The sequence below is a fragment of the Strigops habroptila genome, chromosome 16 (genome assembly GCF_004027225.2).
Source record: "Strigops habroptila isolate Jane chromosome 16, bStrHab1.2.pri, whole genome shotgun sequence".
Classification (NCBI taxonomy): domain Eukaryota; kingdom Metazoa; phylum Chordata; class Aves; order Psittaciformes; family Psittacidae; genus Strigops; species Strigops habroptila.
The window spans coordinates 149,584-170,797 of record NC_044292.2 but is presented as its reverse complement, the minus strand read 5'-3'; the positions used below and the strand labels follow the sequence as shown (position 1 = coordinate 170,797).

General features: G+C 41.3%; 1 protein-coding gene across 12 annotated transcripts in view; it reads right to left on the bottom strand.

Annotated features, from left to right (window-relative positions):
- VPS13D (vacuolar protein sorting 13 homolog D) overlaps positions 1-21,214 on the bottom strand; it is a 104,588-nt gene that overhangs the window by 13,928 nt on the left and 69,446 nt on the right. For all 12 annotated transcript variants that reach the window (XR_003994621.1, XM_030508138.1, XM_030508137.1 and 9 more), the window contains 2 exons: positions 13,019-13,151; positions 10,943-11,138 (listed from right to left, as the gene is read on the bottom strand). Coding sequence is in view for 11 of the 12 variants with exons in the window: in XM_030508138.1 (XP_030363998.1) it covers positions 10,943-11,138; positions 13,019-13,151 (329 nt within the window). In the remaining variant the exon portion in view is untranslated. The remainder of the gene's footprint in view (positions 1-10,942; positions 11,139-13,018; positions 13,152-21,214) is intronic.

The following is a 21,214-nucleotide window of genomic DNA, read 5'->3' as shown; positions in this document are numbered from 1 at the left end:
ATACTCAAGACCTTTATTTGACCCAATATACCTTCAGAACTGCAGCATGCTGAGGAAGCAACTGCTTATCATGTAGGCCATTCCTGCCAACATAGAGATGCAGCTCTTCTTCCCCTTCCCCCTTTCCTTCATATACAAGGTCAAAACTATACTGAAATCTGTTCCTTGGGTGTATGATTGTGTACAACCTCTTTGGGCTTCAAGTTCAAAAGGAAGTGAGAGGAACTTAATTGCGACCTCAAGCATCACTTCTTTAAAACCAGCAGAGCAACAGCTGGACTCACCCAAACAGCACATTCTTACAGTGTCTGTTACAAATCCAAGATGTAAGTTGCGTGTGCCTGCATCCCAGACAACTGCATCGCACTTCCACCAGCTACCCTGTGCATCCTTTGGCACTTCCTCCCCCTCTGACTAATGGCTGTCCAGCAAACAAACACCTTTGGAAGCACGTTGACACCATCAAACTTAAGGAGTTCACAAAATGTAACACTGCAATCTCTATTACCTCTATCACCCAGACTCTGCCTGTCTGTGCATCACAGTGATGACAAGAGATGTCACCTTCAAGTTTCCTGTCTGAAAATGTATTGCGAAATGCTCCCCTTCACCTCCTGATTCAGTGTAAAAGGTACAGTTCCTAGCAGGGTTTTCTTGCAAATAGCCATCTGAAAACCGGGAGCTGAACATGCACTGGTGAAGATTAAAGTGCCCAGGGCCATGGCATTATGGTGCCTCGGGGCACTGGGCAAGGAGGACTTAAAACTTTTGAATACAGTCTGCTGGCAGGCAGGGCAGTGGAATAGATGGAGTGTTGGTCTAACTTCTGTACTCATGTTTATAATAGTCCTCTCAAAACCCATCAGTGCTAATGCCCATGTGTTGTAAATGCAAACACAGCCACTTTTCTTGGAGTGTAACAGGAATCTTTCCTTATTGTACTCCTACTTTCCTGGGAAAGCACAATCCACTTTGGGGAAGAAAGCAAACAATCAAACCAGGACATCAGGGGCTAGGTGTGCTTGAAGAGCTGTGTGAGGAACTGTGATGACTCCATGTGTTTTCTCTTCAGACCCTCTTTTATATACTTCTCAGTTAGTACAAGCAGGGCTGCAGCCAGCACAGCAGAGTCCTCCAGCACAAGCTTCACCTAACCAAGAGCTACTCAGTTCGTTTTGATTTTTAAAGTTAGCAGTTGCAAGAAAATTCAAATCAACTGTCTGTACTTACAGAACTGATACAGAGCATTCCACATGTTAACGGCAACATTAGGTGAAAAAATTATCTATAAAAATACCAGCCACATGCTAAATGAGGTGACATCAAGGCAATAAATAGCTCCATCTGTATGAAAGAGTTTGTAGAACAACCCAGAAGACATCTCTGAACTAAGAAGTAACTATGGGTGAAGTAGTACTGGAAAAAAAGGTGGGTTGGATTTTTTCTTTTTTAAATAAAACTCAGTTTTCTCTGGTTTTCTCTGATTGCTTTATAAATCTGCTGCATGCTCCAAATCACACACATATGGATTTTTTTTTCCCCCCAACTAAAGAAAGTTGAAGGTTTACATTTTTATAGCAATGTGACTATTTCTGAATGGCAGCCGTATATATTACATGCAGTGTGAGAGGGTTAAACAGGACAGCCTCAACTCTTTATAAACTTTTGCCCTCTGGATATGTACTCATTGGCTGCTGTACAAGACTTGAGCTGTATTACACGCCTTAACGATATGGTTCAACTGTCGGTCAGGCTTGGGGCCTGGCAATAGGCCAGACCGCAATCAATGGGACACAAACCTCCCCCTTTCAGATCATCACGAAGGCTCATATTATCTCCTTTTTGTCGTGCTGGTTAAATTTATGGAGCAGAACCCCGAAGCTGCATTCCTTGGCTTGGGCCGGCCCACGCGGGCCTCCCTTTGTTTGGTACTGTAAGCGAGGCGTGCTTTGGAGGATTGCAGGGTTGTTAGTTCAGGCACTGACTGTTTGCTCATGACTGAAATGAAAAGAGTTCAGTGGAAGGGCAAAAGGACAGCACAAGTGTAAAACCCCATCCCAGCAGGCCCTGGGCTCCCATCTACAGACACCGGACTTGGGCTGAGCAGAAAACCTCACAGCTAATGACAAAGGGAAGGTCTGTCTAGAGTCAGGTGAAGAGCCCAGCAGCACCTTAGCACATACCTCACCACAAGGTCCCTCGCTTCACATAAGCCTGTAATTACTACATGAATATGAACCTCAACTAATCTGGCTTGAAATACTGCTTAGAAGTGGTATTTGCTTTAAAGAGATGCTCTATCTTCTAATTTGAAAATAAAACGTGTCAGTACAAACAGTACCTGACCAACCACATGGTTTAGTATTGCTACCATTTTAAACACATGGAGTAACCTCAAAGAACCTGATGCCTGGGTATTTATTCCTGGGAGGAGGACGTGGCAAGTAACTCTAGTAAGACACAAAACTAGTGGAAATACAGTATATAGAGCAGATTTTCATTTTGTATATAACAGACATTTCCTACATCTTTATATTTGGTCTCAGAAGGGAAAAGCCCACTTGAGAGCATGCTCAAACACTATCTACTCAAAGCTTTATCACTGTGGTAATTCAAGGCCACTCCTTGATACAGGTCAGAAAATTAAGGCTGTAAAGAAACCTTTAACATGATCTCAGGTAAAATAATCTGGAGTGAAAGCAAATGGAAAGACAACTTGAAAGATGGTGTTCAGGATACATGCAAGAGAAACAAACACATACGCGGACCCTCCCAAGGACTTACTGGGTATGTGCATAACACAAGGCACCCGTGTCCCCATTCCTCTGTACAGATGTTGCCTGTGCTCACCTTCATCCCCACCAGGACTAACAAAACCAATGCCCAGAAAGCTGCCCCAGCCCCTTCACCCCTGTGGCACAGGCGGTCGTGGTGGGTGCCCCGGCCAGTAGCTCCTGCCACTGCTGCTTTAGCAAGGAGCAAATAGACAAATGCTGGTTCCCGTTCCACTACACCAGTTTCATCTTCCTTGCTATTTTTATGAACTGAAAATACTAGTAAGAGGGCCAAAAGATATTATAAAAACCCACAGAATGTGCATTAAGCTTTTTTCAGGTCTGGGGATCAAGTCCGACTGGTTCAGTGCAGTCTGGTGATTTGTCCTGGTACATTCCAGCAGCCACGTCTGTTTTGAATAAAGCTTTTGTTCGTTTCTGGTGCATATACACTTTCAACTTATCCCACCTAATTCCAAGCAAGTAGATTTGTGAATGGAAATTGTGGATACTTTATTGCAAGGTCTTGGGTGACTTTCCAGTTTGTTCTGCTGATGCTAATGCATGAGCCTCATTTTTTCTAAGTCTCCAATTCCACTCTAGGAGATGCCACTGCAGACTTGTTAAATCTGTAGCGCTCTCCAATAATTTCAACCCAAGAAAACTGCTCCATAGAATACACCAAAACAGCAGCACCATTTAGCAAAGGGCTTTCCAAGTCAAGATCTAAAAAGCACGTGAATGCCAGCAACCAGGAAACATACAGCACAGAAAGAGGTGTTCCTTTCACTTTTTGGCCTTGGTGACCAAAAGCTTTTGCTGACATGTAAGATAATTTGACAAAATGTGCAGATTTTCAAGGGAAATATGTTTTTCTTCCTGTCTGGATGCATTCCTTTGAGTCAATGGCTAAATACTGCCCTTGGCTGCAGGCAAGTGCTGTACCCACACTGTTAATTTCCAGCAACAGAAGCTTATGTCGCTCCTATTCTGAACTCAGCCACAGCAGCAGTCCCAGTTAACACCAAAGCCAGGTAAGTTCCTTTACCCACTGATGGGAATATACTTGCCTCCAGTTGTAACTTACCAAGGCACTAGTAAATATCTTGGTTTTGTGGTGACTATCACAGTGAGAACTCTGTATTCATTCATTTCTTTGAGATTATTTGTTGCTAATAATGAGTGGACATCGAAAGGAAAATGCAGTTTCACATTTTACCCTCATCTAACTATTCACTTGAGCTTTTACTCTTCCCCTCACAATGTTCCATTCCAGTGCCTCTGTCCCCTTCTGTCTTTAACCAACAGCCTGAATGCATCCAGGGTATCTTTCTGCCCTCAACTGTCAAGTTAAACACTATGTTTGAGTGGAAAATCTTTCTTTCTTACAAAACAGATGCTGGTATTTAGAATGACAGTTTGGTCCCTCATAAAGCCTCCCTTTTTAATGTTACACACATGTTACCAGTGGTGAACCCAGGGACCGCAGTTTTCTTAAACCAGGCTTTTGTTCAGTTGTAGCAGTAGGAATACGTTCTGACATGGCAAAGCAGAAAGGCTTTAAACCAAAGAACTTGCACAAGCTTTAACTAAAGGTTTAGCACTCCCTACTGGAATTTAAACCATCCAGAGCTTCTTTGCTAATATGCAGGGTGCACAAAACCCCAGAAGTACAATGCGAAGGGAGCACTTATGAACCTCAGCAGCTGTAACCCTTGGGCTTCAAAAAGCGTCTTTCTACAAACAGGTAAAGTGTTTGCTTTCAGGTTTTCCTGTCTCAGCCCCTGCTACCCCAAGTGTAGCTCATAAGATACTACTAAATAGATCTGTAAATATGTAAATACTTTACATCTACTTAATAGATGTAAAATGCAAGACCTGTACAATTAAACATGGCCTAACACAGGCCAGTAATTGATATTTTTTTCCTAAAACCTCCTTTTACTTAGAACATTCATATACAGCAGATGTGAAAGTAACCACAGCTCTACAACATTAATGAAGTATGCTGTAGGTCCGAACTGTGGGGTTTTAATTCCACTCCTTCCAAATAGGTCACCTGAGTCAAGCTCAAATAAGGGGACAAAGACAACTGTAATGACAACTCATTTCACAAACACTCCAAATGTTAATGGTATCTGGTAATGCAGACACCTAGCAAGAACCTCCTAGAAACATTACTCAGACCTAAAATGAGGTATTTGTAGTCATGCACAAAAAGCATTACAGTTTGGTTTTGTGACAAGTACCAAAAGGAAAGGGAATGGGCTCTGTTGGCACAGAGCTTTGGATCTCCACATCATCTAAACTCCTGGGGGTGCTGAGCAGCTAACAGTGCTCTCCTGCAATGAACCAATGTACGGGTCTGAAATAGTAACATTTTTATATGTGTGGTTCTAGAATTACAGACTCTGCAATAAAATATTATTAAGCAAAATGAATGTTTTAAAGGTTTGTCTTTCTTTGCTAGATCATGAAAACTACATGCAACACAGCTACTTTCTTCAATCATGCACAGCAAATTCCGCTGTACTGTATGAGTATGTAGAGATTGAGAAGTGCAGTCAAGTGTGGGATGGCAGCACACTCCATCCTCAATTCTCATGATTTTAGGCACTCCAAAACAGTAACCACATGCCTCAACTGCTTGGATTCCTTCCACAGAGCTCTGAGGGGCTGTAGACTGGTGGAACGAATATGCAAAGCAATCCTGACAGGACTCCTCTCCCAGTCAAATATAATCATTACCTGAGACTTCTCTGACAAAAACTATTAGTTCCCCGATGTACAGCACGTGAGACTTACTGCTGTGTAGTCTAGGAAAGGCCACGCTTCTCTAACCTGAGTCATTGCTTTGGAAATAACCCTGGGGAAAGGCAAGAAAAAAATAAATCATTCTTACAAAGAGCTGTAAGAAAGAAAACCACAGTCACAGCTACAAGGCAGACGTGTCAAATGGCAGTGAGGAACAAATGAAGAGACAGCAGGAACAGAGAAGCATTTCTGTTCATTCTTAAGGGTAACTTCATTTATAGAATCATAGAATGGTTTGGGTTGGAAAGGACCTAGCTCCAACCTCTCTGCCATGGGCAGGGACACCTCACCCTAGACCATGTCACCCAAGGCTCTATCCAACCTATCTAATTTCTATTATCTAGAAATCATTTCAGGTTCTGGGTGGTGGATTATTGTCTCTTTCTAGTTAAGAAACTAAAATAGCTGAGGTGCATTTTCAGAAAAAAAATGTAAGGTTTTGAGATTAAATGGTCCACACTGATGAGGTGCAGGGCTGCAGTTAAGGAACAACTTACCCTCCAAGAACATCTACACCCTCTTCCTCAGTGAGCCAGAGCGGACGTTTCAGGAACAGAGCTACAGAAAGTTATCAGTGATAAATTAAAAGTGAATAGAAGACTCCTGAGCAGGTGAGACTGGTAACAGAAAGTGATTGAAGTTTCAAGGGGGAAGCGTCTGCTGAGGTGCTGCAAAATGTCTGGGGACAAACCCAGGCTTGCCTAACTTGAAGGCTCCAGTAAAAGCAGCATTTAAGGTTACATATAGAGAGGACAAACTAAGAGGCTTTTAAAACTCCAGTGAGGACAGTGAAGTACTAAAGGACCTGAAGAGGTCAGAAATATGGCAGGAAATGAAATGGGATTCAACCTACAAAACTGCAACCTGGTTCATCTGGGGAAAAATAATGCAGAACACAAATATGAAATGACAAGGAGATCCCTGCAAAGCAGTAAAATAGAATGAAATACAGGAAAAAGCCTGCGGGAAAACAGTGAGAAGACAACTGGGTATAGATTTGCAATGTGATATGGCAGTAAACCCAGCCAACACAGCTTTGGATGACTTGCAGAGCACGGCCTGTCACAGAGCAGGGACGTGACAGTCACTTTTCATGCAGTACTGATGGGAACTTACAGACTGGGGGATTTCAAAGCAGCTCAACAGCAGCAATGGAAGAATCTGCATAGACTAAAGACAGAAGAATGGAAACCATAAAGTCAAGTTCGACAGTGACTGAAGGTGGGGCCAACACCTACAGCCATTTAACAGAGTGCCATAAGAATGAAACGGACAAACCTGCTCAAAAGAAAACAGATCATTATAAAAATCTGATATCCCACCATGAAAAGAGGAAAGAGGATATCAAGGAAATCACACTGCCCAAGTCATTCACAGATCAGAGCAATGAATCAGCTAAGCTGTCTTGTGTGCAGCACTTCCAGATTCACACAGCACAATGAGTATCAGCTAATAAATACATTTTCTCTCTGGTTTCTACTATGAAAATCTTAGGAAGGGCTTACCAGGAGAAGAATAATGCCTCCTTCACCAGAGTCATGGCCCATACACATCTGATTACTGTAATGACTCTTGAAGTCAGATCTAGATCAAGTCTAACGTCAGGACAGAATTTGTGACACATATAGAGGTGTTAAGGTTCAAACAATATTTACCTATAAAACTTGAGAACCTTGAGGACATACTGTGCAGTATATAAGCTGAGCTGGTGTTCCCTATAATTAGGTCCAGATTTTCTACTTCTTCTGAGTGTCACTGATGTTGATGCTCTCAACTCTACTGCTTTCGACCTTGCAATCAAAATCACAGCTAATGGACAGAGAGATGGATGCACAACCAACCAAAAAACCACATGCTGTTGACACTGTCTCAGACTTTGCAGCCTGGTTGCACACTTCTGAGTGACGGCATGGAAGTGGGGAACTAAAGAACAATGAGCACAGGCTACTGCTTTCCAGATGGAGTATAGCTAAAAGAATTAAATATTTGCGTAAGAATTTTCTGTGCCTATTCATGGCTGGCCAGCCCCAAACTGTTCTTTACTAATACAGTCTAGTTCATTGACAGAATTCATTTGGATTGGGCAGGTTGTGAAGTTACCTCCTTATTTGTAAGTTTCACCTTGTGACTATCAGAAAACACCACTAACTGCTGCAACAGTTCAGAACTAATCTTAAACTTGCACTGACCTGGCAGAAGCCTGAGAGAAAGCTGTGATGGCAGTTTCCTGCACTACTTGGTAAGTTAGACACATGTCTAAATATAAATGTTCTTTCCTTGTGCTGCACTAGAACTTAAAACACGTTTCAAGGAGCGATCTTTCCAAGCATATCTAGAGACATAACAGCTTTCTTGTTCTGAACTGGCCTTCAAGACTTTTGGCAGTATATGACCAATATGGAAATAATCAGAATTCTCGTATGTGACACTGGAGTACTTGGAACACATAAAACCCACTCAAATAAAGGTATCAAGTCCCAGGATTAAGTGTTTATAAATTAGATGTACACTGCATTGTCACAACTATTTTATGCTCCCCTCTACATTAAAATTCAGAAGTGTTAAGGCAGCTTTACTCATAAATAACAAGCATAATAAATTATATGATTACATAATAAGTTGTAAGATTAGCCTTGAAGAAGTCCAGCCTAAAGTCACATTTAAAAAGCACTGTAAACACATCACCTTTTCCACTACCACCATCAGCTATAAAGCCATCATCTGCATCTCAGCCCTGTTAGTTTGGCTCCATGTTCCACACACATGGTTTGTGCGAGCAACACAAACCAGCACATTCTGAAGCCGAAAGAGACTCGTGTCCTCGTAGCAGCATCACAGTAACACCAGCTACGGTCTTTCTCAGAGTTCAATTCAGTAACTTCGCTGGAATTAGAACGTGCCTTTTAGGAAAACCTACAACGTCAATTCAAATTCTTCATCTTGTCCAAAACTGATCCAATGGTTGAAGTCAAGCAGCTTAAATTGAGGGCTTTTTAAAAATTCTACCATGTCATTAGAGATTTGCAAGGGGCCTGTAATTTAGGGTTACGTATCGCACTATTTCAATGCAACTGGAATTAACTGGTTGACTCAACTCTGCGCCAATACTGGAAACCTGCACCCAGTCTCCAGATAAGGTCAGGCCGCTCTTACCACGCTTTTAACTCAGGTTCTTCAAAGTTCAAAACGACCCTGAGAATCAGTTACCACCATAAGCAGACATTCCAGGGTTAGCTGGTGCTGTGTACTTAGTTTGGAGGAGCCTACACAGCCCAGCATGCAAAACCATTCTGTTCAACAGGCGACAGCAGCTTGGGGCTGGAACACTGTTCGGCTTTGATTCCAAACCACACATATTTGAACAGTTAACAAATGCGGCAGGGGGATAGTGGTACACAGCAGCCTGAAACATGTACAAATCCTTTGATGGTCTGGGGTTTTTTATATCCCCAAAAGAACAATTTGGTTGCTTCATTATATAAGCACATAAAAAAACCCCGTTACTAAACAAAACATGAGCACAAAGTTGCTTATAGGTGGTGGTGTGGGTTTGGGTTTTGTTTTTCCCCCCCCTTCCTACATTACCTTCATATTCTCAAGTACATTTGTTTATCCAAAAAAATGTTTTCATCAGATTTTGTAGACTGGAGAAGTAACTGAGAAAGGGTTTTCTTTCTTTTTTGTTCTGCTTCCCCTTGTAGAAGGTTGCTGGGTCAGAAACTTTTTGCAGAGTCTGTGCAGACATTAAAATCATTTCACTGTACTCATCTATGACAACAGTATTTCAGAACCTAGTGGAAGCAAAACTGTGGTTCAGCTCATCTGTCTTACCCTCATCTCTTAACTGACAGTGAACAAGGTAAAGGGAGATGTGTCACACAGGCAGACACGAGATAAGGTGGTTGGAGGCTCTCCCTTTCCCAGCTGCTATCTAATGTGTCAACTGTTGATAAGGTCATTGCTACTGTATAGAGGTTCTATCTCACAGAAGTATGTCAAACATGAACTTCAAGTATATGTGTGTCTTGAAGCAAACTATAATAAAAACACAGCTCAACTAGTAAGACAACTAACAGTACAGCCAGGTGTGTTTCTCCCCACCTCTGAATCAATCAATCAACCTACCTGTACAGTCACAAAATTAAGACATGTATGAGCAAAACAGTAGATGTGGTTTCTCCGGGATGCACTTAAGAGTTCTTGTGTAACTCTGTGTATGCACATGTACTTACCAAGTTGTATCCTTGACCTCTTGGTTTTACAAATCAAGCTAAGTACCAAATACAGAACACGTACACATGTGAACACTTCCATTTTCACAGCAAAGTACGCTTAGGTTCATTCTTCAATGCTTCCTGCACCTCACTCACACTTCATCAACCTCACTGTTCTTTACTGAAACACCGACAATGGGCATGCCAGGACTCCAAGTGAGGCATAATGAAACACAGGAAATCGAAAAGCCAAACGGGAAGACAAGAAACCCCAACATTTTGCAAACATTCTTCTCTAACTTTCTGACAATAAAATGTACTCGGGATTGTCTTTCACTTCTTCAGCACACAAGATCTCACGTATGTATATCAGGACTTCCTGGCATGGTAGTGTCATACAAAGTAAACTCTTGGCCACAAACAGTAAGAAGAATCTCCTCTCAGAGAAGCCTTTTTAGAACTTGGTCCTTTCCTGCTTCCACATTCACACTCAGTGCTAATGAACATCCATTTATTTTAAACATAATCACTGTATTTTGTAGAGAGCACATGAAGCTTGTAACTGAACACAGGAAGGAAGCTAAAGCCTCTGTCCTGATGTGCTGACACACAACATCCACACATACACAGGTAAACAGGTAAGCATGTGGACATAAGGGCATTAGCCACACTTTCTATAAGTGAAAACCACTGTAGAAAATGAAAATTGGAAGATAACAATGCTGTATTGATGCCAGAACTCTTCAAAATGTTTTTCTACACAGCTAAGTGGAAGCTGGAGGTAAAGCGGGGAGGAGAACTCTTCCATTTCAACTCTGCATAAGGATTCCATGGTAGAAGTTTAATGTCATTCCCTATAGCTTTCTGAAAATTTTCCTTTCCTTTAATGCTGTAGCTGAATAATTCCTATTTTATGTTGTAGCTTTTCTGTTCAAATCTCACTCTTGTTATAGTAATGCCATCTATTACAGAAAAAGCAAACTGAATGAAATGGGCTACAGCTCTAATAATGGCTCATAGCAAATTTGATTAAATTATTGTTTCTTTGGGTAAGGAAAGATAATCAGATCAGAAATTGCAGCAGGTATTAATACACATTTTCACAGTATTATTGATCAGAAATATAAACTGCTCACTGACCTGGGGCCACTCAGAGTTGCCGTGTCCCTCACTGCCTGTGCGGTTTCCGATGCGAAGTCCAGAGCCCCAGCTACAGGTTTGGTTACTGTGCCCACCAGCCCTTTGCCGAGGCCTGATATGAAGCCACTGACACCTCCTTCGGTCTTCACACCTTCCACAGTTGAAGTTATTACACTTGTCAGTCCTCCAATGATTCCTAGCAAAGACAGGAACAGCAGAGTAGGCCACAAGTGTCGCCTCTAAGCATCAGAGAGCCTTGCACGGCTAGTGCTGTCTGGCTCAACCATCTACTGTGCAGCCTGATGGAAACGTACTGGGCACTTAATGTAACACAAAAACTGTGTCAAAATGGGTTACATGAGCTCATGACTTTATATTCTGTATACGCACACATGCAGGCACAGACAACAATATCCCACAGAAGAAGATCTAATTCATCATTAAATATGTGTATTTTAAAACTTTTCTATGTTATTTTATTTCCCAGCTGTACTTACACAAACAGTCCTCATCTATTCCTGAGGTGAAGCAGTTACTTACAATGTGACAACATCCTGTTATCACAAAAGCTTATACAATTTGAGACAGAAAGTAGAAAAGTGCATTTCTCCACTGGAAAAAGTGAATTTAAACTGGCCCTGTGTGATTTTAACTGTGATGTTGCTGACACGTTTCTGTGCACATCTTCACTGCAGGGAACCTGAATGCTCTGAAGAAATCAAGAGCCTAGTGAGGCTTCAAAAGACTTGGAACAGTTCACCTGATCTGAGAACCTGCTTTACAGATTTCACAACTTAGGATGATGTGATTGGGATGTCTTTAGTGAACTGGCTTAAGCCCCCATGTAAAAACACTTCCCACCACTTGGCTCTCGAGCTTCCAGCAGCCAGGCATTCTCCCACGGTCTGTAACTGAAATACAGCACCTTAACTCCCAAACTTGAGAAGCACAAAATATTTACGTCACTTCTCTTGAGTAACTACAGTTTATGGCTAATTCCTACAATTCAACAGAGAGGACTTAGCAGATATTTGCTTTTTTGAAAAACAAACAGTGAACAAAACTGAATAAGGAACATTTAAAACCTCTACAGAATTAAGACTAAAACAGTCCTGCCAGTTAATGGGTAATACAACACAATTTCAGCATTTCTCCAATATAACTGATACCAGCCTTTACAGCACACTGGTATGAGAGAAACCTCTCATGAACTTCTCATGCTCTCATGGAGCAAGAAAAGAAGAAGCTGGCAGAGAAGCAGCAGGCTGGCAAGGCAGTTAAATACCTACAGTGTCTCCTTATGACAAAAGCCCAGCACAAAGACTTTTGCTCAGCATAGAGAAGATTGCTGCTTTAGTGAAAGCCATATTAGCTTCACACAGCCTGCAACCGTTGCACTAAAAGAATGACATTTAAACAAACTGAGTCAAGAAGATGCAAAACATAAATATTTGATTTAAACTTGGCTTGTATTGATTTAACTTTCTTCAACAGATAAATCACAAGCTAAATCGATGTGAGATGCTGGCCAAATTAAGACTAGTCCACTGCCTTTTACACAAATCCATCTCTCTTGTTCTTAGTAGACTTAAAAACCCCAAAACAAAACAACAATATAACCCAACTGGTGAAATGCTACTTTGAACTGATGTACTGGTTCTGAGGAACCTCAGCTTTCTGGAACTGAAAGAAAAGAGAGGACAGCTACAATCCAGCTGTACTGATTTGTAATTTAATGTCTGGCCCTCAAGAAACCTGTCTGCATGGGTATTTTATGCCTCTACAAAGAAATTGAAGTTCTGGATGAACTTTCGTTGAAACTTCATTTTAATTTGCCAAAAAACTCTTACCCAGTTACATGTGAAAAGACTCCTCTCTTAAATGCAGTTTCTGTCAACTTAAGAACCAAAGGATCCCCCCACCCCACGCTGCAAGCATACCAATTCAAACATAAAGCCTGCGACAGCTCCACGTCCCTGGCTTCAAATAATCACCCAAGGGTAATGCAAACCGTTCTTTTCAATCTCATCATTGCTTTTAAAAGAGAAATGAGTTAAAATTGCAGCTAAGGGTTACCATGTGCAAGTCCATGGATTCCAGCCACGAGATGTTCTCCACTAGTTGCAGCATGATATCGTATGTATTCTCGTTCGGTCTGATGCCTGTTATCCATTGTCTTTCCCAAACCATCTGACAAGGTCCCAGCAAACTGCAAGAGAGGAACCTTTTCTGTTATTAAAAGAACAAAAGGTGTTTCTCTTACGCACACTTACTGAAGAAAACACCCAGATTCTAGCAGTGAAACACAGATTTATACGATTCCTGTTGTTAAATATACACAGTCACGCCATGAAAAATCTCTGAAGTACATTAACCTGCTGCAACTCAAATCCTGAGGTGACAGTAAAAATTGAGTAGGTGCCCCACTGCAGTGGTCAAGTCAAAATAAATGAAGCCTGTGAAAGATGCACCAAAAGAAGTGCCAGTGACCCAACTGTAACCTTCCAAAACCTCACAAGAATGCTGTTGGGGGAGCACCGTGATGCTCACTGCACCGCATGGGGTGATCCACTGAAAGAGAGCTCTGTTGGTAAGTGTCCATGGGTACTACACACTGTAAAACAAAAGCCCAAGGGGAATCCTGAATATGTGTGTGGGTGGAGCATTTTTCTCCTCACACTTACCTTAAACAATGTGGGGGAAGACTTGAGATATACTTAAAGATGAAAGACAATATATGAGTCCAAACAGGTCATGTTCTGAGAACTCTGACCATTACTGAGTACGAGTCAATGAAAAAGCACCAAATAAAAATGAGCTACTGTGATGTGTTGACCTTTGGTTTGATGTAATCAGATATAAACCAGAAGGTTGGTGGAGGGAGGGAGGCAAAAAACCCAAAACCTTACCTCATATTCAGGATATTATTATAGAAAAGGACTCCTAGCAGGCATTTTCCTAAAATAACCTCTAAAACCCAACTATTTTTGGTTCTATGTAGGTGGTCATCTTCTGTACCTCCCTCAAACAGCAGCAGCCTTCTTCCAAGTTTCTATCAACAAATGAACTTCCCCTGGAATGATAATTTAATGCTTTGTTGTGTCTTAGACTAGGGCTGGGGAATGTTCCAGGTGCCACAGGAATGTCCAAGGTACTCGATGGCTGCAGCAATGGTGAAAATCGTAACTGTCCTGCATGACCACAGCTCCTCTGCCACACGTGCTGTGTACAGACTCTGCCCTGTCTGTTGCTCAGCTCAGCTCTGTTGCAGATACTATCTCCTTTGCATCCCTATTAGTCATGTTAAAATACCCTCTGTGATTAAGGTGTGCACCAGGAGACAACTAAAACCTGGTGTGAAATTCTGATTCTAATACCACTAAAGATGAAACAAGAAACAAACAGTTAATTCATGTGCACAATTCAATGAGGCTCCCCTCCTTTTTTGGTCACTTTTTCACTGATGACACCATGTCCTGGGTTTAGATCTTTCTTTGCAGCTCAAAGACAAACTAGGCCAGTGGCTCCAATTATCTAAACAAGTAGACAACACGAATGGAATGAAATCCCATGACCCTTCTTGTGACTTGATCACACGGACACTAACCAGAGCGTAGTGATCAGGGACTGAATTACTTCTGACCTCTTTGTGAACCTCATGTAGATGTTGGTTTTTTTACAATTATACTGGAAATACAAATCAACCTGAAGCTAACTATTAACCATGTTTAAGGCTGGGGGGTTTTCTGGACAAATGCTTTAAGATGATTAGAGTAGTCACTATAAAAATTAAAAGGCTCAATAAGCGTTCAAAATTCAAACCTCATTAAGGAATCTGTCAAGGCCTGAAAATGATTTCTCAAGAACACATTTTGAAAGTTACATTAGTGCATGATGAACCAGCCAGCAAGAATAAACCAACTTACTAACAGTGGTCAAAATTGGTGAGCTCTCCTTACAGCTCTGGCTGCTTCTTTTTGTTCCTCCCCTGCCTAAGTTCGCCAGATCCACCACACCAGCCTTTCCAATGAATATAGTCCAGTCTTTCCTCAGATTTTCCTTCCTCTGTAAAGAAGAATCTGACACCTAATAGTCAATAACAATCTGGTTTAGTGTATAGCAAAAATTTTAATGTAATAGTAAATTACTCTCTTAGTAAGGAAAAAAACAAACAAAAAAAATCACATGCACATGGTTTAAAGTCCTTGTCTCCTTCAACCGTAAAACCAAAGTTAAATGGGACATTTCTGTTTGTGTAATTTAGAAAGTAACACTGAACTGCAGCTGTAAATAGAACAATTTAAAGATTCCAATGTACCAAATGTACCACAAAATGTTTCCATTTTGCCCTGATACAGGTGACAAAATCTAAACTCAACTCACATTAATTACGAAACATGAATTCACGTTGAACCACTTTTTGACACCCCTCCTCTTCGGGTACTGTTTGTTTTCTGGCCTCATTTAACAAACTTTCGCAGCCATCTGCTCCATTTGTACCTAACCCAGCGGGTTCCCTCAGTAAGCACCCAGGAATGGTCCCTCCTGAACAATACAGGTTCAGACAGTAGTGTCAGTGCTACTCTCTCTTGCGATCTTAAGAAGACCTACCCCATCTCTTGTACTGCCAATAGAGAGAATACCATGTGAGCGAAATAACTGATGGAGGTACCAGAAATTCCTAACCATCCTTTGCAGTGCACCTCAGAAATACTGTCCCTGAAATGGCTTCTGAAGCCTATTTCAGCCAATGGGATTGTATCTATACATAAAAAGAAAAAGAAAGATTTCTATGATTAAAAACTCAACCAACCACTGTAAATTTCAGCAGTTTAAGTCCAACTTAAACTTAAAAGGGAGATTTGAACATGTTAAAGCACAAAGGCAGACTTCCCTTTCCCCCCTCAGATGTCTGGCTTTTAGGTGCCTCCTTTGAGAAGTGCAATATTAAATACCGAGATACTAGGACTTGTGGAAGAGCAGTGATTGTGGCTTATTGAGCTGTTAACCTGGCCATGCAGAAAATAGTCTCCAGATAAACAAAGGTGACACCAAAAGTGTGATCCACCCTTGTCTTCCTTAGCTTTTCCTAATAAGGTGTGACCTGATAACTTCAAAGCCTACTTGAGACCATGTAAATACCAACATAACTAAATACAACAGTCTGCCAAACAAACACGAAACTAATCAAGGGACTTCTAAAAACCAGTCTCCCTCCTTCTCTATCCTAATTTTCATAATGAGTTCTTTGTCTGCTTGCCAGTGAAAAAAAGAAATTAGTAACTTGGTCTTTTATCTCTGCATTTTTCCCTGTTTCAGATATCCTTTTCCTTGAAACAGAATTCCATCAGGATACCTCAGTACCAGCTAAGTTACCTGCTTCTGAACCAAAAGGCACATGACAGCATTACTGATGCAGCCAGCCCACACATCAAGTACATGAAGGTGGGTATTCTGCCTGTCAACCTGCCATCTCCAAACAAAGCAAAGTGTGGATCTACTCACTGAAAGTTCTGTCATTTCAAGTACTAAAAATATTTCACCTTATCATTAAAATGCACTGCTGAACGCTTTGCCTCATCCATTCTACCTGGACAGAAAAAGCTCTCCAAAAAGCTCCAGTCATCTGAGCATTTGGCCACCTTCATCCATAGATACCCTCATTCTCCTCTGACTTTTTTTGTCCCCAGAGCAGAATGTACCTCCTGCATTTCCCCTCTGCAAAGAGACACTGGCCTTTTCTTCCAGGTCTACATTCTAAAGACACTTGATCACTGGTTTTCATCCCACACAGGTTGACATATGATGTGACGCTACTAACTGGTAATGTACTGCAAGTGGAAAATACACCCCACTGCACTTCATTAACTTAAGCCCATGGGGTCTAACACAAACTGATCCTCCTGAGGCGGGTGAAGTATTTCCCTCCAAATTCCAGGATATTATGCTACTGTGAGCACTATCTTTGGAACAACATGTAAACCACTCCCAGCATTTCAGGATTATTGGGAATGCTATTGCACTGCCCCAAGCCTGGGGCAGGCAGGCCTGAGCCGCCGCCTCTGCAGACTCCAGTAAACAGGAGATTCATCATTCCTTCTTTTACATTTACACAGTGTCACCAATGAATATTACCCATCTACCACGATCTGCAAAAGCAGTTCAAATAGTATCTGTACAAGAAACTAACCTCATGTTTTGGGCTTTTTTGGTGTTTGTTTTATTTTTAAAGGACCAATACGAAGAAAGTTTTGCCACAATAACTTGTACCACTGTTTCAAGCAATAGAAGAGAAACAAAACCAGCCACATGCAGTGTTTGTGAGTCAAAGTTGGTGCCAAACAATAAGGCTTTTGGGGCACAGGGAGAATTCAAAGCAAATGAAAACTAATTCTAGACTTTGTACTGTATGTTCCCTCTACGCCAGATGCGTGAAGCACACAGCATGGAAATACAGTTTAAGTCATCTTCTAAAGTCTTGCTAAGCTCTTGGCACTGCCTGGTCCTCTAAGGACATCCCAAAAGGATAAAAACACAATTGTGACTTTAGTCCAAACATTCCATTGTAATTCTAACATCAGAGAATGGTACATTTACAAATATTATTGACTGAGCAAAGCAGAACATTCCACGATGGACTTTCAAGGAAGAAAGTGATGAAATAGGTCAGTTATAACTTCTGTGCAAAACTCACAAGCAGCTGCATTTGAAGTAGAAATCACAGGGTTTATTCAGTTCTCACCTTGGCTTTGTTGAACTGCATTCAACTGTCACCCCAAACCAAGCACCTTTCAAAGAGATCTCAAACACCACATATTGATGATGTTCACACTGTTATCTCCAATAATGAAAGCTGGCTATCAGAGACTAAAGCACAGTTATTTCAGCAAGGTAGAAAAGAGTACTTAAAATTTATTTAAGTTAGAAAGTCTAATGTAAATTGTAAATTATGTCATCTTTGGTTCTCACACACACTCGTACATTTTCCAAAACATGAAAATCCCTAGTCATGATGGTTAAACATCAAACCACAGTTTCAACATTAACTCCCGTAAATATAATTAACTGTCCACATGAAAGAGAAGAGCTGCTCATAGCAGGAAACAAAGGCTGGATAGGTAAAGAAAGAACAGTGATTATCAGATATCTGAATGCAAGTTCTGTTAAACACATTCTTCCTCGCAGGAACATTGGTTTTGGAACATCATCTTCCTCCCCTCTGCTACCTTGACGTTTACCTTCCTTCTGATGTACTACCAACAGAAGCAACAGGCATCTCAGAGACTTGAAAGGAAATAACATCTCAAATCAGTGCATACTGTGAACCTAACATTAAAATCCAAATAAATATTTACATACACACAGTAAATATTAGCTGGAAAATACTGTGACCCTTTGCCCCAGAATATATATTCTTATATATTACAAAATGATTTACAGATAATTATTTTTTCAAGTTTTAAAACAAACACTAATAAGCTGCCTTTCTACCATGCAACAATGACCTGTTTCTTTAGATATAACTAAATATATTTGAAATAAAATGTCAACATGTATTTTATATGTATTTAAAACAGTTAACAAAAAGCATAGCTATAAATTATACAAGGAACTTAAGTAGATTGATGGTATTAGAAACTAGAGGCTACTTTGAGTATCCCACTCCCTTCCCTGCTGAACAGAAGTTGCGGCAGTTGTGTTCAGCCAAGTGATTAAATACAGTGGACTATGTCTGAATGTTCAAAATCTAAATTTAAGTTTAATCCCTTGTGGTTACTTGCTTTGTAGCAGTATCATTACAAACCACCTTCATTTCCTACATCTCTCCATCCTGTTCCAGGTATTTTAGAGGAAGCCAATTTTTACGCTGACTTCCAAGAGTAAAATACAACAGTTCAAAATTAAGCATTTATTTCACTATACGGAGGAAAAAATCATCACAGTGTAAATGTGACATGCATCCATGCTGTTAGGGTTTGTGCTTAAAAAAGGGCTTTAGAGCAGTCAGCCATCCTCAGATGGAATGGAAGCACTACATGCTTAATTTTACAAACTGGAAGTCAGTAAGCAGACAACAGCTTCCTCCCTCACATCACTGTGGCCATTTCACCAGGAGTGAAAAATGAAATGCTTTAAGTATGTGAAACAATAGCAGGTGTTTGTCAGATTTGCAGGGCCTAGCTGTGTGAAGTTGTCCCACAACCTACTTTTAACCGCAGCTCCAGTCAGTCTGTTAAGAGTTACTCAGGTATTTAAGCAGGAGAGTTTGTGAATTCAGCTGAATTCGGATGCTACAGACTTTTACACTTTCCTTCACACTTGCACACATACCGAGGTCAACTATTAAGCCCAAACAGAAAGGACCGTTCACACTAAGCCTGAAATGCATTTTTAATCAAGTCAAATTGTGCAGAGAGAAATGTATAGTGAAGCTGGGACTAGGACTGACACACTCTTAATTTAGAACATACAAAATGCTATCATAAGCTTCTCATTTTAAGGGAGACATAAACTCTGACCCTCTCTAAATTACTGATGACCATGAGGCAACGGCTTTTCCCACTGAACAAATATATGCTGCTTGAGATTCTGTGCCACATTCTCCCCCCCTATTTATGTCATATAACCTGAGTTAAGCTTTAATTAGCTTACATCCCATAGTTAACTAAGCTTCCTAATGCAGCCTGACAGCAGCGTGTTGGCTGGGTGATCTGTGAAGCCCCCAGCACGCTGCTGTGTGGATGCGGGATGGGTCGGGGTCCCAGATCCTGTGGTTCCCTCCATACTCCCCGGAGCCAGGCAGGTTCCCTGGGGCGCCCCCGGGGCTGCACCAGCAGGTGCCCCTGGCCATGGGCTCGTGTTACGGGGCCGAGTGAGTGATCCCTGCGGGAACCCCGGCTGCTCTCACAGACACAGAAGGCAGCAAAAGTCCACAGCGTGAACTTGGAATGACCCCAGTTGCAGAGTCACTGGCGGGTTCATCTGGAGGACAACTGTGCTTTATTAAACAACTAATACTCTTAACAGATAATTCCCATCCCCCCAGATTTAACTCTTACAGAGCTTTAAGGTCTTCCTGTTTGTTTATTTTTGGGGAATGGAATTATTTGCCCGACTCCACCCCCCTCCTTAAAACCCCCTCTGTACACTGAAAACACAGGAAAAAGCTTGGAGAGATCTAGTTCAGTTCCCACAGTTAATACCTAACAACGACGTACTTAGAGGGCAGCATTTCAGGGCTGGGTTTTAACATCATCTTTACCAACTCTGCTGATTTTTTATCCTCATGGTGCATTTGCACCCACAGTAAACCCCAGCGGTCAGTCCCCTTCCAGCCACTTTTCTGCCATATTCCCCTGTGACCACACTTGGGGTCTCAAAGACCCTCCCATTAAACCTCCCCCCAGTTTCCTGCGTCCCACTAGATTTCCAAACAAAACTAAATGCAAACCTGATAATCCGCCCTGCCACCCCATGTGCAGCGTAAATAGTGAACAGCTCAGAGGGATGATGAGTTTGGATCTGTTGAACTGATGTCAGACATCTACTGTTAGAGCTTCAGAAAGTAACTTGACCATCTCCCATGGATATAAAAATATTCTTTTCATTCCCCAGGAACACACAGCCAAGGAATTTCAAGTTTAAATCTGCACTATTTAACATATACTATGTACCTTTATCTATACAGTAGGGAGGTGTAATTAGCCTTTTGTCAAGACTGAAGTAATTAATTTCAAACCCACACCCCATTTTTTCCCCTTCAGATGCTAATGGTGATACATAGGATATAAGTGCCTTTTTCATGACATGCTCACCATTCCAAAACTGCAGGTTAAAATCAAATTTCATTTCATCTCCATGATAAATGTCTCTTTCTAATTTCACAGCTTATGATTTAGCAACATTTTTGCATACCACATTTTAAACTCTCCTTTTTTCACTTAATTCCCCTATGAGTCAGCAAAACAGGAACATTCTATTCTATTTTGCAAGAAGATCAGCTGGTAAAACCCTTCAATGCCACTTGCAGTTTTCTGTACACAGACAAGCATCTCTCTGTTTGTGGTTGTTGCACTGCTGCAGGATCCTCACTGTTGACTGAGTAATTTCTCCTGGAAAAGGCTCCTTCGAAGCCACCACCAGTGTGTCAGTTTGATCCCAAATGGGCACGTTTAAGACATCAAGTCCAGATCAAAAGAGTTCTTCCCACAGAACTCATCACTATTCATTTGATCTTACCCATGCCCATTTCTCCACATAAAAATACACTGT